Raw genomic sequence first — 17,698 nt, 5'->3', positions numbered from 1 at the left:
CAAAAAAAAAAAAAATAGAGAGAGAGGAAGTTTTCCTTCCTACCTCCCTTCTTTTCTTTTTTCAAATGATCATATGTGGAACCCACATCTAAAACAAACTAATTGAAGTGGAGAGAGAGCTTGGAAACTTGCCCCATTTCCCTTAGTCTTGGAGGCAGATATGCCCTGAGGCTCCTCACTAGAACCCCTAAATTCCACAGAGCATAGTTTAAAAATCATTAGAGATACCAACTATAAAACATTTTTAGCAGGATAGGATAGGTAGAGTTAGGTGCAAAGTGTATGTTACAGGCTCCAACCAAGTGAGGAAAAGGGTTAGGGTCTTTTATAGACAGTGGAGGTTACTGAGCTTAAAGTGATGAGAGTTCCTGGCAGAGATTGTGGGGATAAGGAATACACATATTATATAGAGAAAATAAACCCACTAGATCCAAGGGTTTATGGGAAGTGGCATAAAATAAGTCTTAGATTGGCTCCTGCCTTGAATGCCAACCAGATGTTCTAGGAACCGAGCCCTACAAAATTCTCCTAGGGGGAGTTGAGAGAGGGGAAGAGAAAGGAATTTTCATGGTAAATAAGTTTGGAAAATAAAATGTAAACTGACTCTCTTTCCTTTGGAAGATCACCAGCTGCAATAGCATATTAAATGCTCTGAGAAGTCTTGCAGAGAAAGACTGGTTTATTTTGTTAACTCTTTATCGCCCTGATTAACATGAACTCCTTCATGTTATGACCAAAGAACTCCTTATTCCCCTGTAATACCTATTAACATCCCTCAGAATTAGTATTTTATGGAACATGCTTTAGGAAATAATACCTAAACCCCAAGGGAACTATTCTTGTATCATATTAACAAATCTGAGACATTTTATATTGGCTGATTTCTGATTAATGGAGAACTTGGATTTCTCTTTAGTTCTCCTTTCATAGTTGTAATTTTAAGGTCCAAAAGTGCAAAGAAGGAACAGGAAGAGTCGTGATGTGGCGGATGGGAATCCTAAACAGCTACACTGTGGAGACTACTTTTGGCGGGTCCACCCTGGGTATGCTCCCCTTTGAATATTATAGGCCAACATGGCAAGTGAAAGCCCAGCAAAGCACCATGGGAGATGAAATGCCTTTGAATGCTGGGGAGATAGTCAACGTAGAGAATTTCATTTTCTAGCCTTATGCTAAAATCGAATACTCAAAATGTGAATGTGAAATATAATACTTAATGGGGCAGTATAGTATAGTGATTGCTCAAGACCTGGAATTACAGAGTGAGACCCCATCTCTAAAAATAGCCAGGTGTTGTGGTGGGCACCTGTAGTCCCAGCTACTGGAGAAGCTGAGACAAGAGAATCACTGAGCCCAAGAGTTTAAGGTTGCTGTGAGCTATGACGCCTACTGAGGGCAGGGCAACAAAGTGAGACTCTGTCTTAAAACAAAACAAAACAAAACTCTGCACCCATAGCTCAGTGGTTAGGACGCCAGCCACATGCACTGGGGCTTGTGGGTTTGAACCCGGCCCAGAACTGCTAAACAACAACAAAAAGAAAATAGCCAGGCATTGTTGTGGGCACCTATAGTCCTAGCTCCTTGGGAGGCTGAGGCAAGAGAACTGCTTACACCCAAGAGTTGGAGGTTGCTGTGAGCTGTGTCGCTATGGCATTCTACCGAGGGCAACATAATGAGACTCTGTCTCTAAAAAAAAAAAAGCAATAATTATAGTACTGCATTATAGGTACTTCTTAATGAAATAGTGCACAAAGCACCTGCCATAGTGCCTACCACAAAGTAAAACCTCCTGATTAGAAGCTTTTTCATGGTCAAAGGTTCTTCTGAATCAAACTAAAATTAGACAAGCTACCTGTCTAGAAGCATGTCACAGAATTGGGTATTTTAAAAAGGATATTTATAACTTAGATTTATATTCAATCATTAAGATTTAATTTAAAATGCTTATGGACTTTTTTCTAGGTAGTAAAAGAGACACCCACTTTACCACTGAAGATCTGAAGTCCCTAGGTTATCTTGTCTGTGACACTCTTCTTGATTTCTGTGATCCTGACCAAACCAAGGTAAAAAATAATGTTTCAAGAAATGGTGATAGGCCAAGCATGGTGGCTCATGACTGTAATCTTAGCACTCTGGGAAGCTGAAGCAAGAGATCCATTGAGCTTAGGAGTTTGAGACCAGCCTGAACAAAAGTAAAACCCTGTCTGTACTCAGAATGAAAAACTGAGACAAGAGGATCGCTTAAGCCCAAGACTTTGAGGTTGCTGTGAACTAAAACTCCACCGAACCCGGCCTGAGATGGGACTATTTCTTGAATCAAGGAACTCGAGGTTACCATGAACTATGATTGTACCACTGTACTTTAGCCTGAGTGACAAAGCAGGACACTATCTCTAAAATGATAATAATAATATTAGGCTCGGCACCTGTAACACAGTGGTTTGAACCTCACCTGGGCCAGCTAAACAACAATGACAACTGCAACAAAAAATAGCCAGGCCTTGTAGTGGCGCTTGTAGTCCCAACTACTGGGAAGCTGAGACAAGAGAATCTTTTAAGCCCAGGAGTTTGAGGTTGCTGTGAGCCATGATTTCATAACACTCTACAGAGGGCAACATAGTGAAACTCTGTCTCAAAAAATAATAATAATAAGCCTTTCAGCATATTTTTAGAAAGTATTTGATGAATAAATGACTTACCAAAATCATTTTTTTTCACTTTCACAGTTTACTCAGTGTCTAGCAGAGCTTAAAGTACTCTTACAACAGGAAATCCACAAGAAATTAAATGTACTTAGACAAGATATGGATTTAGAAGGAAGTTGGAGTGACATCTCTTTGTCTGACATTGAATCCAGGTAACAAAGAAACACCAGAGTTTATTTTTTTAAATAAATTTGTTGCTTTGTTTGATCTGTTGTTTTGTTAGTCTTGATTTTGGACTACAAATGCAAATAAGTGAGTAAATCATACTCTTTAGTTTACAGCACCCTTAAATATATTTCATTTCATTAGCAATTATATATTGAGTGCATGCTGTAGAGGAGTATCATGATCTGACTTAGGTTTTAGTTTCAAAAGGAACATTCTGGATATTGTGTGAAAAATAGATTGTGAAGAAGAAAGGTCTAAGCAGGGAGACTCAATAGGAGGCTTTTGCATTAGTATAGGTAAAAGGTGATGGTGGCTTAGACCACAGCAGTAGTAATAGTTATGGAGGGAGATATGTGATTCTCTTGCTTCAGCCTCCTGAGTAGCTGGGACTACAGGTACCCACCACAATGCCCAGCTATTTTTAGAGATGGGTTCTCACTCTCTAATTACAGATCTTGAGCAATCACTATGTAAGGTCTCCCTCTGGCTCAGGCTGGTCTCAAATTCCTGAGCTCAGGCAATCCATACGCCTTGGCCTCCCAGAGTGCTAAGATTACAGGTGTGAGCCACCACACCAGGCCTGATAAAGAATTATTGAAGCCAGTTTGCCAGGCTCTGCATTACAAAGCTGGCTATCATAAACTTCCAAAGGGTTCCACCTATACACTCTCACAGTTGCCCAGAAAAGTAGACTGTGAGTGTATGAGCCCAGTTTCAGTTTCCTCTAAGTGTTCACACATGTGGTTTTTGACACTTTGGGGAACACACTGCATCTGCTGTTTTAATCCCATTTGTTAAAGCTTTCTGTTTTCTCCCAAGGGACTTCAGAAACTACCATGTTTCCCCAAAAATAAGACCTACCCAAAAAATAAGCCCTAGCAGGATTTCTATGCGTTTGTTAAATATAAGCCCTACCCCAATAATAAGACCTAGTGATGGGCGTGGCTATGTAACGTATCTGCATTTTGATGTGGAGAGGAAGACATCCCCTGAAAATAAGCCCTAGTGTGTCTTCTTGAGAAAAAATAAATATAAGACAGTACTTATTTTCGGGGAAACATGGTATTATCTAGTAGCCTCAAAGGCTACTCTTTGGTAGACTTTGGAAACCTTGGTGAAAACAAGGAATTGGGAATTAGATTTGAGAGGATAAGGTGTTATTCCTGCTGTCTTGCTGTGGGACTCCTCATTGTGCACTGAGGGGAGCAAGGAGAACATAAACAGAAATGCTGACTTTTCCTAGGTGATTTGAGTTTGTTGCTTAAGAAACATTTTTTTTTTTTTTTTTTTTTTGAGGCAGAGTCTCACTCTGTGGCCCTGGGTTGAGTGCTATGACTTTATAGCTCACAGCAACCTCAAACTCTTAGGCTGATCCTTCTACTTCAGCATCCTGAGTAGCTGGGACTACAGGCACCCAGGACAATGCCCAGCTAATTTTTCTATTTTTAGTAGAGATGGGGTTTCACCCTTGCTCAGGCTGTTCTCAAACTCCTGAGCTCAAGCAGTCCACCAGCCTTGGCCTCTTAGAGTGCTAGGATTATAGATGTGAGACACTGAGCCCAGCGTTTTTTGTTTTTGTTTTTGTTTTTGTTTTTGAGACAGAGTTGCCCTAGGCTAAAGTGCCTCAAACCCCTAGGCTCATGTGATCCTTGAGCCTCAGCCTCCTGAGAGGTTTGGGCTACAGGTGCCTGCCACAGTCCTGAGGTAGTTTTTCTAATTTTAATAGCAATGGGGGTCTCACTCTTGCTTAGGCTGGTCTTGAACTCCGGAGCTCAAGCAATCTGCCCACCTTGGCCACCTAGAGTGCTGGGATTACAGGCATGAGTCACCACACCTGGCCAAGAAACTTTTTATATGTGGATTCTATGTCACGGAGAATAGCTCTCAGTTCTAGCTAACCAAACCCCAGGAAATGAAAAATATAATGTTATATTTAAGCAAAGAACATGATGAAGAAAAAAAAGATTGATTATCTGAGTCTGTATTAATCCTAGCCCTTAGAGAAAGAGGGAGGGAACAATTTGTGAGGGAAGATTTTAGACTGTTTTGTAGATGTATCTACAAAACTTTTGTTTCTTTTTTTTTTCTTTTTTGAGACAGAGTCTCAAGCTGTTGCCCTGGGTAGAGTGCTCTGGTGTTACAGCTCACAGCAACCTCAATCTCTCGGGCTTAAGCAATTCTCTTGCCTCAGCCTCCTAAGTAGCTGAGCCTACAGGCGCCCGCCACAACATCTGGCTATTTTTTTATTGCAGTTGTCATTATTGTCTAGCTGGCCGAGGCTGGGTTGGAACCTGCCAGCCTGGGTGTATGTGGCCGGCGCCCTACCCACTGAGCTATGGGCACTGCCTATAAAGCTTTGAAGAGAAAATTGGGATGATAAAAGTAATACTCTTGGTCTCTGATCTACAGATTCTTTATTAAATTTATTTGTTTATATACATATAAATTTATTTGTGTGTATATATATTTACTTTTGTGTTTTAGCTCCTTTTAAAATTTTTCTATTTCAAAATATTAAGGAGATACAAATTTTTTTTACATAGATAGCTTTCATAATGCTTTAGTCAGGGCTATAAGTATGTCCATTACCTGAATATTCTTTTTTTTTTTTTGAGACAGAGTCTCACTCTGTCACCCTGGGTAGAGTGTCATGACATCATCATAGCTCATAGCAACCTCAAACTCTTGGGCTCAAGTGATCCTCTTTCCTCAGCCTCCTGAGTAGCTGGTACTATAGGTTTGCCCCACCACTCCCAGCTAGTGTTTCTATTTTTAGTAGAGATGGGGTCTTGCTCTTGCTCAAGTTGGTCTTGAACTCCTGAGCTCAAGGGATCCTCCCGCCTCGGCCTCTCAGAGTGCTAGGATTTTTTATTTTTATTTATTTATTTATTTATTTATTTTTGTAGAGACAGAGTCTCACTTTATTACCCTGGGTAGAGTGCCATTGCATCACACAGCTCACAGCAACCTTCAACTCCTGGGCTTAGGTGATTCTCTTGCCTCAGCCTCCCGAGTAGCTGGGACTACAGGCACCCACCAAAACACCTGGCTAAGAGTTCTAGGTAGGATTACAGGCATGAGCCAGGGTGCTGGGCCCTGAATATCGTTCATTGTGCCTGTTAGGTAGGTTTTTACTCCTACTCCTTCCCCTTGTTTATATATTCCGTACATTTTTACAGAGTACCTGCTAGGATCCTTGCTCTCTGAACTGAACCAGCCAGACAGGAATGAATGAGAAAAATTACCTGCTTTCAAATAAATCACAGCCCTGTGCTGTTTTCTAAGATTCTTGAGAAATCTGTGGCCCTTCAAAACCTCTGCCGGGGCAATGTCACCCATCTGTCCAGTATTTGCTTTGGTGCAGGATTATGAATTCCTTGGTTCTGCCTTGTTCATCTGTATTCTCTGTCCCTAATGCACTGCCTGGCATGCAGGAGATATTCAGAATGAGTAAGTGAATGTGTCTAAAGAATTCTTAATAACTGACACAAAGATGATCAGGCAAATAATGGACTAACTATCCTAATCCTATGTGGCTGGTCTGGTAAATGTTATATTTCCTAGATATATTAATGACAGTTATTTCCCCTTTTTCTTTTATTTTGGAAACAGCACCAGTGGTTCTGACAGCTCTCTTTCAGATGGTCTTCCTGTTCACCTACTGAACATAGCAGATGAGGTGAGATTATATTAACTGTTACACCCAGGAAGTAGCAGCCTTAAAAAAAAAATCACAACAGGCCAGGCTTGGTGGCTCATGCCTATAATCCTAGCACTTTGGGAGGCTAAGGTGGTTGGATCACTTGAGCTCAGGAGTTTGAGACCAGCCTGAGCAAGAGTGAGACTCTGTCTCTACTAAAAATGAAAAACTGAGGCAAGAGGATCACTTGAGCCTAAGAGTTTGAGGTTGCTGTGAGTATGATGCCACGGCACTCTACCAAGGGTGACAAAGTGAGAATATGTTTCAAAAAAAGAATCACGACACTACTTGATAATTTGGTGAAATTTTTCAATTGTCCTAAGATCTACAGAAAATATAGCAATAGTATACTAACTGGTCACCTTGCCCTGGAATCTTTTATTTTGTCCTTTATAAATTTCTTATTTGATTCGAGTAGAAACTTAGAAGTAAAAATAAATAAATATTTCTTGCTTGGCCTGGGCACAGCAGCTTATGCCTATAATCCTAGAACTTTGGGAGACCAAGGCAGGAGGACTGCTTGAGGCCAGGAGTTGAAGACCATCCTGAACAAGAGAGAGAGAGAGAGAGAGACCTCCATCTCTTCAATAATAGAAAAATTAGCTGGACATGGTTCCATGCATCAATAGTCCCAACTACTCAGGAGGCTGAGGCAAGAGGATTTCTTGAGCCTAGGATGTTAGAGACTTTAATGAGCTATGACAACACCACTATACTCCTGCCCAAGCAACAGAGCAAGACCCTGTTTCAATAAAAAAAAATAAAAGGAAGGAAGGAAGGGAGGGAGGGAAAGAAAAAGCAAGGAAAAACAAAAGAAAGGAAAAAATAACTTTCTTGCTTAATTATTAAAGCAATATTATTATGGTAACAACCAAACCTAATGATCAATTTAAACATATAGTTAATGATCAGTGTTATGACATTATTGCCATAAGTAATCTGGCTTCATATTATAAATAACAGATATCTGGTTCTTGGTACATGTTCCCCTTTGGTAGTATATCTGTAATGGTGGGATTTGGGGGTGTTAAGTAGGTAGCAGGTTCTAGTAAGGAAGTAACTGAATTGCTAGTTCATTTTCAAGGAACATGTGGCCTCAGGGCTAGATATGGCCCTCTAGATCCCCAAGTGTAGCCCCTCAACTGAATCCAAACTTCATAGAATAAATGCCTTCATTAAAAGCACTTGTCCTGTAAAATTTGGAGTCAGCCAAAAGGCTATATACTTAAGGATTTCTGGCTCCAGCACTGGGGGTTTCCTACTCCCTATAGCATTTGGGTCTTGAGTGTTGTGTGAAAGAGTGGGTGTACATGTGGGTGGACATAGCTCTGGAATCTTCAGTGACCAGTTTCTCTACTTCCTGGAATAGCTGAATCAGAAGAAGAAGGTGCTTAAGAAGAAAAAAAAGAAGAAGAAGCTGCTTCAGTCTAGGAAACAGCGAAATGAGCAGTATCAGAAAAGTAACTTGATGCGGGAGTTAAAGTTAACAGAAGATAACCCAGTAAGTAAGCCTTGCTACCTATTTCTACTGTCTGATCTAGAGTATTCTTTAGAGGGAGCAGGAAAAGAGGTCAAAATTTACTCCAAACTAGAAGGGGTTGGGGGTTGAGATGGGGAAATATTCTATTTTGAGATCAGAGCCTTTCCATGGTTCTTCTGGACATCTCTGAGCAGGTTTCAGTCTTCGCCCACCAAACCTCTCCTACACGCTGACATAGAGAGTCTGGATTTAGACCAAGTCAGAATTTCTATTTTTTTTTATTTGTTTGTTTTTGAGATAGAGTCTTACTCTGTTTGCCAGTGCCATGGCAATCAGCCTCAAACTCCTGGACTCAAGTAATCCTTCTGCCTCAGGGAGTAGCTGGGACCAGAGGTCTCTGCCACAGTGCCCAGCTAATTTTTTCTATTTTCAGTAAAGACGGTGTCTTGCTCTTGCTCAGGCTGAGCTCCTGAGCTCAAGGGATCCCCCTGCCTTGGTCTCCCAGAGTGCTTAGATTATAGGCGTGAGCCACCGTGCCTGCCCTAAGTCTGGATTTCTGGAGAAAAGAGGTGGTAAGGCCAGGCCTGGTGGCTCACACCTGTAATCCCAGCACTTTGGAAGCCTAAGGTGGGCGGATTGCCTGAGCTCACAAGTTGGAGACTACCCTGGGCGGCACCTGTGGCTCAAGGAGTAGGGCGCCAGCCCCATATGCTGGAGGTGGCGGGTTTAAACCCAGCCCCGGCCAAAAACTGCAAAAAAAAAAAAAAAGAGAGAGAGAGAGAGACTACCCTGAGCTAGAACGAGACCCCATCTCTAAAAATAGCCAGGCATTGTGGTGGGCACCTGTAGTCCCAGCTACTTGGGAGGCTGAGGCAAGAGAATTGCTTGAAGCCAAGAGTTAGAGGTTGCTGTGAGCTATGACACCAGGCCACTTTACTGAGGACAATAAAGTGAGACTTTATCTCAAAAAAACAAAAAAAAAGAAAGAAAGAAAGAAAGAAAGAAAAGAGGTGGTACTGGGAGAGTGGTGGCTGGAGCTAGTCCAAGTAGATAGATGGCTGAGGGACTAGGCCTGGTTCAGGTAAAAGACAACTTCATAGTTCCCTCATACTCACACCATACATACCATTTGTTTCCTAAGGACAAAAGCTTACAGAGGCTCGGCGCCCGTAATACAGTGGTTACAGTGCCAGCCACATGCACCGAACATGCGGGTTCGATCCCGGCCTGGGCCAAACAACAATGGCAACTGCAACAAGAAAATAGCCAGGCATTGTGGTGGGCGCCTATAGTCCCAGCTACTCAGGAGGCTGAGGCAAGAGAATAGCTTAAGCACAAGAGCTTAAGGTTGCTGTGAGCTATGACGTTGTGGCACTCTACCAATGGCGACATAGACTCTGTCTCAAAAAAAAAAAAAAAAAAGAAATGCTTACAGTGCTGGGAGTTTTGCTGTTGGTGAATTGGGTCAATTATGAATGGATCGATTCAAAAAGATTCTCTTTTGATTCATTCCTTCTAGGAAAGAGCAAGATATACTTCTACTCTACAAAAGCAGCCTACCTTTTTGAAAAATTCAGAAATTTCCTGTTCTTCAACAATGGAAAATGAAAAACCAAGGTCGAATGAGGTAGTATTTTTGTTTGACTCTTTATCACACAGATTCTCCTGATTTCTCTAATTAGCACATCTCACCCACAGAGTGAAGACACAAAAGTCATCTATGTCACCCTTACCTGTCAGTGTTACTGGGAACAGGGGAATATTCAGTTTAGGGGAGACACTGTAAGTGCTTTGGATTAGACAACACTGAAGTCTGACATCAAATATTGGTGATTCGGGTCTTTTTTTTTTTTTGCAGTTTTTAGCCGGGGTGGGTTTAAACCTGCCACCTTTAGCATATGGGGCTGGGGCCCTACTCCTTTGAGCCACAGGTGCCGCCCCTGGTGATTTGGGATTGTATACCAAGAATATAAGAACAGGCTGCTTTACTATCCATTCATCCATGCATTTACTCATTTACCTGATCGACAAAATTTATTTTGTTTTTTTTTATTATTTATTTATTTTTGAAACAGAGTCTTACTTATTCACCCTAGGGTTGAGTGCCATGGCATCATAGGTCACAGCAACCTCAAACTCTTGGGCTTAAGGGATCCTCTTGTCTCAGCCTCCTGAGTAGCTGGGACTACAGGCGCCCGCCACAACGCCCAGCTATTTTTTTGATCGCAGCCATCGTTGTTGTTTGGTGGCTCCGAGCTGGATTCAAACCCACCAGCTCAGGCGTATGTGGCTGGTGCCTTAGCTGCTTGAGCCACAGGTGCCAAACCAAGTTTTTCAATTTTTAGTAGAGACAGGGTCTCACTTTGGGTCAGGCTGGTCTCAAACTCCTGAGCTCAGGCAATCCACCAGCCTCGGCCTTGGATTACAAAGTTTATTTTAAAATTAACAAAATTTAGGGTGGTGCCTGTGGCTCAAAGGAGTAGGGCGCCGGCCCCATATGCCGGAGGTGGTAGGTTCAAACCCAGCCCCAGCCAGAAACTACAAAAAAAAAAAAAAAATTAACAAAATTTACTGTGTAACTGCTACATGTTAAGCCCTTAACTGGATGCTGGGAATGCAACATTGAACAAAATACTATCCCTGTCTCAGGGACTTTAGAATCTGGTGGAGATTTTAACAAGTGAGCAGGAATTATATCACAGAGTAGGATGCAGTGGCAATAGATGAGAGGCACTGAACTAACTTTTAATACTTTAGAGTTTTGGCTTGGCACCTGTGGCTCAAGTGGCTAAGGCACCAGCCACATATACCTAAGGTGGCGGGTTCGAATCCAGCCCGGGCCCACCAAACAACAATGATGGCTGCAACCAAAAAATAGCCAGGCATTATGGCAGGCGCCTGTGGTCCCAGCTGCTTGGGAGGCTGAGGCAGGAGACTTGCTTGAGCCCAGGAGTTGGAGGTTGCTGTGAGCTGTGATGCCACAGCACTCTACCTAGGGGGACAGCTTGAGGCTCTGTCTCAAAAAAAAAAAAAAAAAAAACTTTAGAGTTTTGTAGCTATAAAATTCTTGATTTTTTAATGTATAAAAATAGGTTTAGGTGGCGCCTATGGCTCAGTGGGTATGGTGCCAGCCCCATATACGAACCCAGCCCTGGCCAAACTGCAACAAAAAATAGCCGGGCATTGTGGCGGGCACCTGTAGTCCCACCTACTCAGGAGACTGAGGCAAAAGAATCACCTAAGCCCAGGAGTTGGAGATTGCTGTGACCTGTGATGCCACAGCACTCTACTGAGGACGATGAAGTGAGATTCTGTCTCTAAAAAAAAATAGGTTTGATACAATAGTAGCTAATTCTTCGTGGATAGAGTACAAAATGGGCCATCTTCCTGTAGAGTGCTATCCTGTGATTAACAGTGATACAATAAGGTCCCCTTGCGCTCTACAGTGGAACCCTACAGAGCTCAGCTGTCTCTGTTTTATAGTGAAAGCCATTTGGTAACAATGGCAGAAGCACAAGCTTTGAAGTCTATCTTGAGTTCAAATTTCTATTATTTAATCCTGTGAATCTGGCTTGGTGCCTGTAATACAATGGTTAGGGCACTGGCTGCATACACTGGGGCTGGTAGGTTCAAACCCAGCCCTGGCCTACTAAACAACAATGACAACTACAAAAAAAAAAAGAAAAGAAAAATAGCTGGGTATTGTGGCAGGCACCTATAGTCCCAGCTACTTGGGAGGCTGAGGCAAGAGAATTGCTTAAGCCCAAGAGAGAGGTTGCTGTGAGCTATGACATCACAGCACTATACCAAGGATGACATGGTGAGACTCTGTCTCAAAATAAATCAATAAAAGCCTTTAGAAAGAAGACTGGCATAAAGAAATGTGTTCCTCCCTAGATTTTACAAGCCATGGCACTTCCCAGCGAATTACTCCTTTGGTTTTGCTGTTTGCCTGGCTGTGTTTTCCTAGTAGCCTTGGTTCTCAGGCTTCTAGGAGAGAAGCTCAGATTGCAGCTAGTTCTGAATCGGAATCTGAGGCTGAGCCTTGGTCCTTACTGCAGCCTGCAGACAGGAGGGATAGATCTGGCCTCCTTCCCCCTCTCTTCAAAGTCCTATCTGATGGGCAAGGTGGAGCACCCAGACTACAGGCAGACTCCAGAGCCTTGCAATATATGCAGAAGCTCTATAAGGAATATGCTACTAAGGAAGGGATTCCTAAATCCAACAGAAGTCGCCTTTACAATACTATTCAGCTCTTCACCCCCTGTGCCCAGCACAAGCAGGCTCCTGGAGGAATCAGGTGACAGGAATCCTTCCATCAGAGGACCTGCTGTTTAACCTGGATCATGTTACTGCTGTTGAACACTTACTCAAGTCAGTCTTACTGTTCACTATCAACAACTCAGTTTCCTTTTCCTTTCCTGTTAAATGTGTATGCAACCTGGTGATAAAAGAGCCAAAATCTTCTAGCAAGACTCTCTAGAGCTCCACATTCCTTTACTTTTAACTCACAGTTTGAATTTGGAAAGAAATATAAATGGATTGAGACCAATGTAACCACCCTCCTTCAGCCTCTAGTGGCCTCCAACAAGAAGATTCACATGTCTGTAAATTTTACCTGCATGAGGGACCACCTGCAGCCTTCTTTGGCACAGGATGGCCTATTTAACATGACTCTTCTCATGTTCCCCTCACTGATCTTATATCTGAATGACACAAGTGCTCAGGCTTATCATAGGTGGTATTCCCTTCACTACGAAAGGAGGCCTTCACAGGTTCCTGACCAGAAGAGCAATCTGTCTGCTTATCCAGGGGTCCTCACACTTTTTAAACAGGGGCCAGTTCACTGTCCCTCAGACTGTTGGAGGGCCAGACTGCAGGCCCTGGGACAAGTCGGCTGCTAAGCAGGACAGGCAACAGCGGCAAAAACACCAGGCGGGCCGGATAAATGTCCTAGGCAGACTGCATGTGGCCTGTGGGCCTTAGTTTGAGGATGTCTGACCCTATCCTGTGAGAGAAGAGGCTGCTAGGGATGGGAGATTTTCCTTTCACTGGAGAGGTCAGGAAACTGCCATCTCTGAACTGAAGAAGCCCCTGGTTCCAGCTTCCTTGAATCTGAGTCAATACATCAATTTCTTTTTCCCCAAAATGAGTGTGAGCTCCATGACTTTAGACCTAACTTTAGTCAGCTGAAGTGGGACAACTGGATTGTGGCCCCACACAGATAAAACCTTTGGTACTATAAAGGGGACTGTCCCAGGGCAGTTCAGCATCAATAAGGCTCTCCAGTTCACACCAGGGTCCAGAACATCACCTATGAGACACTCGACCCCTCAGTCCCGAGACCATCATGTGTACCTGCCAAATACAGCCTGTTGAGTGATTTGACCATTGAGCCTGATGGTTCAATTCCTTATAAAGAATATGAAGACATGGGTGGTGCCTGTGGCTCAAAGGAGTAGGGCGCCAGCCCCATATACCAGAGGTGGCAGGTTCAAACCCAGCCCCAGCCAAAAAAAAAAGAATATGAAGACATGATAGCTACTAAGTGCATCTGTCATTAACAAATGGTCCTCCAAACTAAAACCTTGAGCCTATTTGACAAAGTAAATATTATGTCTGTCTTTGCCCTTAGGAGAAAGCTTCATGTGTCAAATCTCTAAATGCACAAGCCTGTCTACACAGTACATTCTGTGTGTAAAGGGTAACATCAGTTGTTGCTACTGAACCTTTCTGTTTTGTTTTGTTTTTTTGAGACAGAGCCTCAAGCTCTCCCCCTGGGTAGAGTGCTGTGGCATCACAGCTCACAGCAACCTCCAACTCCTGGGCTCAAGCAAGTCTCCTGCCTCAGCCTCCCAAGCAGCTGGGACCACAGGCGCCTGCCACAACGCCCAGCTATTTTTTGGTTGCAGCCATCATTGTTGTTTGGCGGGCCCCGGCTGGATTTGAAGCCACCACCTTAGGTGTATGTGGCTGGCGCCTTAGCCACTTGAGCCACAGGTGCCAAGCCAAGAGTCTTATTCTTGATGGCAAAAAATTCTTAGCATAAATCTTGGAATTGTAATTATAAACAGACAATTCACAGCACTATAGTCTTATTTAAAGTAAGAATAAATTTTTATCATTGGCCAAAAAAAAAAAAGGGCTCGCACCTGTAGCTCAAGCAGCTAAGGCACCAGCCACATACACCAGACCTGGCGGGTTCAAATCTAGCCCAGGCCTGCCAAACAACAATGACAACTACAACAAAAAAATAGCTGGGCATTGTGGTAGGCACCTATAGTGCTAGCTACTTGGGAGGCTAAGGCAAGAGAATTGCTTAAGTCCAAGAGTTGGAGGTTGCTGTGAGCTGTGACACCACAGCACTCTACCAGGGCTAAGGCAAGAGAATTGCTTAAGCCCAAGAGTTGGAGGTTGCTGTGAGCTGTGACACCACAGCATTCTACCAGGGCAACTCTGTCTCAAAGAAAAAAAGGGGTGGGGGGCCTCGGCACCTGTAGCGCAGTGGTTACAGCGCCAGCCAGATACACTGAGGCTGGCAGGTTTGAACCCGGCCCAGGCCAGCTAAAACAACAATGACAACTGCAACAAAAAATAGCCAGGCATTGTGGCAGGCACCTGTAGTCCCAGCTTCTTGGGAGGTTAAGGCAAGAGAACCGCTTAAGTCTAAGAGTTTGAGGTTGCTCTGAGCTGTGACACCACAGTACTCTACTGAGGGTGACATAGTGAGACTCTATCTCAAAAAAATATATATATATATTGTGAATCTCTGGGACTCAGTTTATGCATCTAAAGTATTATGGTGACAATATCTACATCCTAATGTTGTTATAAGAATTAGATAAGAAACTGTGTTAAGTACCTGGCATATGGTAGGCATTTAATAAATATTAGTCTCCTTTCTTCCTTTTCTTTGAACTGTTATCTAGTTGTCTCTTGCCTCTCTTTTTGTATTAAAGCAGTGGTTCTCAACCTTCCTAATGCCGCGGCCCTTTAATACAGTTCCTATGGGTCTCAACCCATAGGTTGAGAACCGCTGTATTAGAGTATCATAATGAATCAACATGCATGAATAAAAAGCAAACTAATAATGTAAATTCCATATAATCACTTTTGTTGAAGTGGAAATTTTAGTGAGGATTTGTTCATTTACTTTAAACACAGTTAATTGGAAGAGACAAAGGCACCTCTCTGGACCCGTCAGTGACTACCCTGATTCTGACTAAGAATAAAGAGAAAATGCAGGTACTTCACCTAGTATACTGTATATATTTATATGCCAGCAATTTTAATTAGTTCTCAAATGTATTCTGTGATTTGGAGGGATGGTGATTCACAAGCCACACAGTTTTGCCCTCTCAGATTTGTTCTGCTCAAGTGAAACATCTAAGGCAGTTTGTACCCTCCAACTATAAATCACCTCTCTACCCTGGGGTGCAGCCTACAAGGTAGTACAGGTCTGGAGGAAGCCTACCCAGAGCTAAATGCTTGCCATGGAGAATTTAGTTTTATTTCAGTTTTCAATTTAGTTGAAATTGATAAATTGAAATTTCAATTTATTTCAATTTAGTTTTATTTATTTGTTAGGCAGCCATTATTTAAAACTCCAGGACAACATGTCAGGTAAGACAGTGACAGTGAATGCCACAGTGCTTCTCAACCCTAAGACATGTTGCCATCATCCAGGGTTAGCACTGATTATTCAGTACTCAAGTATGTGAAAGATTTGCTTTTTTTTTTTTTGAGACAGAGTCTCAAGCTGTTTGTTGCCCTTGGTAGAGTGCCGTGGTGTCACAACTCACAGGAACCTCAAACTCTTAGGCTTAAGCGAATTTCTTGCCTCAACCTCCCAAGTAGCTGGGACTACAAGCACCTGCCACAATGCCCGGCTATTTTTGGTTACAGATGCTATTGTTGTTTAGTTGTCCTGGGCTGGGTTTGAACCCGCCACCCTTGGTGTATATGGCTGACACCATAACTACTGTGCTACGGGTGTTGAGGTGAATGATTTGCTTTTTTATTTTTATTTTTTTAGAGGTCTTGTTCTGTCACAAGAGGCTGGAATGCAATACAGTGGCATGATCATATGTCACTTTTACTTTTTTTTGAGACAGAGCCTCAAGCTGTCACCCTGGGTAGAGTGCTATGGCATCACAGCTCACAGCAACCTCCAACTTCTGGGCTCAAGCGATTCTCCTGCCTCCACCTCCCAAGTAGCTAGGACTACAGGCACCCGCCACAACACTCAACTATTTTTTGTTGTAGCTATCGTTGTTTGGTGGGCCTGGGCGGATTTGAACCCGCCAGCTCAGATATATGTGGCTAGCGCCTTAGCAGCTTGAGCCACAGGTGCCAAGCCTTTTTTTTTTTTTCAGAGACAAAAGTCTTATTACGCTAGCCTCCCAAGAAGCTGGCACTACAGGTGCCCGCCACATGCCACATAAATGCCCGGCTATTTATTTTGTTGTTGCAGTTGTCATTGTTGTTTAACGGGGCCAGGCCAGGTTGGAACCTGCCAGCCCTGTGTATGTGGCCAGTGCCCTAACCACTGAACTACAGGCACCAAGCCCTCCTCACTGTTACCTGAAACTCCTGGGTGTATGAGTGACCCTCCTCACTGTTACCTGAAACTCCTGGGTGTGTGAGTGATCCTTCTATCTCAGCCCCCTGAGTAGCTGAGACTACATGGACTATACCACCATGCCCAGCTAATTTTTATTTTTATTTATTGTTTTTAGACAGAGTCACTCTGTCACCCTGGGATTGACTGCCATGGCGTCATCTCAAACTCCTGTGCTCAAGTGATGCACCAGCCTTGGCCTCCCAGACTGCTAGAATTACAAGCATGAGGCACTGCACCCAGACTTTTTTTTTTTTAGAGACAGAGTCTCACTTTGTCACCCTCAGTAGAGTGCCATGGCGTCACAGCTCACAGCAATCTCCAACTCCTGGGCTTAGGCAATTCTCTTGCCTCAGCCTCCTGAGTAGCTGGGACTGTAGGTACCTGCCACAACACCTGGCTATTTTTTATTGTTGCTGTTGCAGTTTGGCCAGGGCTGGGTTTGAACCCGCCACCCTCGGTATATGGGGCTGGTACCCTACCCTCTGAGCCATAGGTGCCACCCAGCACCCAGATTTTTTTTTTTTGAGACAGAGTCTCACTCTGTCACCCCAGGTAGAGTGCAGTGATATCATCACAGCTCAACACTGCAACCTCAAACTCTTGAGCTCAAGTGTTCCTCCTGCCCCAGCCTCCTGAGTAGCTGGGTACTATAGGTGATTACCACCATGGGCTAATGTTTTTATTTTTTGTGGAGATGGAGTCTAACTTTGGTTCTTGCCCAGGCTAGTTCTGAACTCCTGAGTTCAAGCAATTTTCCCACGTCAACTTCCCAGAGTGCTAGGATTACAGGCTTGTGCCATCATGCCTGTAATTTTTTTTTTTTTGAAAAGTAAATTTATTGGCTTGGCGCCTGTGGCTCAAGCGGCTAAGGCACCAGCCACATACACCTAAGGTGGCGGGTTCGATTCCCCAGCCCGGGCCCGCCAAACAACAATGATGGCTACAACCAAAAAATGGCCAGGCGTTGTGGCTGGCGCCTGTAGTCCCAGCTACTTGGGAGGCTGAGGCAGGAGACTCGCTTG

At 43.4% G+C, this 17,698-nt stretch overlaps 1 protein-coding gene across 1 annotated transcript in view; it reads left to right on the top strand.

Moving 5' to 3' along the window:
- The window catches only part of AGBL2 (ATP/GTP binding protein like 2), a 61,809-nt gene that overhangs the window by 41,468 nt on the left and 2,643 nt on the right, over window positions 1-17,698 (top strand). The window contains exons 11-18 of the mRNA XM_012801430.1: window positions 917-1,043; window positions 1,963-2,063; window positions 2,727-2,857; window positions 6,486-6,552; window positions 7,943-8,074; window positions 9,573-9,680; window positions 12,601-12,606; window positions 15,218-15,298. Of these exons, the coding sequence (XP_012656884.1) occupies window positions 917-1,043; window positions 1,963-2,063; window positions 2,727-2,857; window positions 6,486-6,552; window positions 7,943-8,074; window positions 9,573-9,680; window positions 12,601-12,606; window positions 15,218-15,298 (753 nt within the window). The remainder of the gene's footprint in view (window positions 1-916; window positions 1,044-1,962; window positions 2,064-2,726; window positions 2,858-6,485; window positions 6,553-7,942; window positions 8,075-9,572; window positions 9,681-12,600; window positions 12,607-15,217; window positions 15,299-17,698) is intronic.

The sequence above is a fragment of the Otolemur garnettii genome, unplaced genomic scaffold, assembly GCF_000181295.1.
Source record: "Otolemur garnettii isolate 467f Iridium unplaced genomic scaffold, OtoGar3 scaffold00001, whole genome shotgun sequence".
Classification (NCBI taxonomy): domain Eukaryota; kingdom Metazoa; phylum Chordata; class Mammalia; order Primates; family Galagidae; genus Otolemur; species Otolemur garnettii.
Note: the sequence above shows the minus strand (reverse complement) of the source record. Positions and strands in the feature narration are given on the sequence as shown.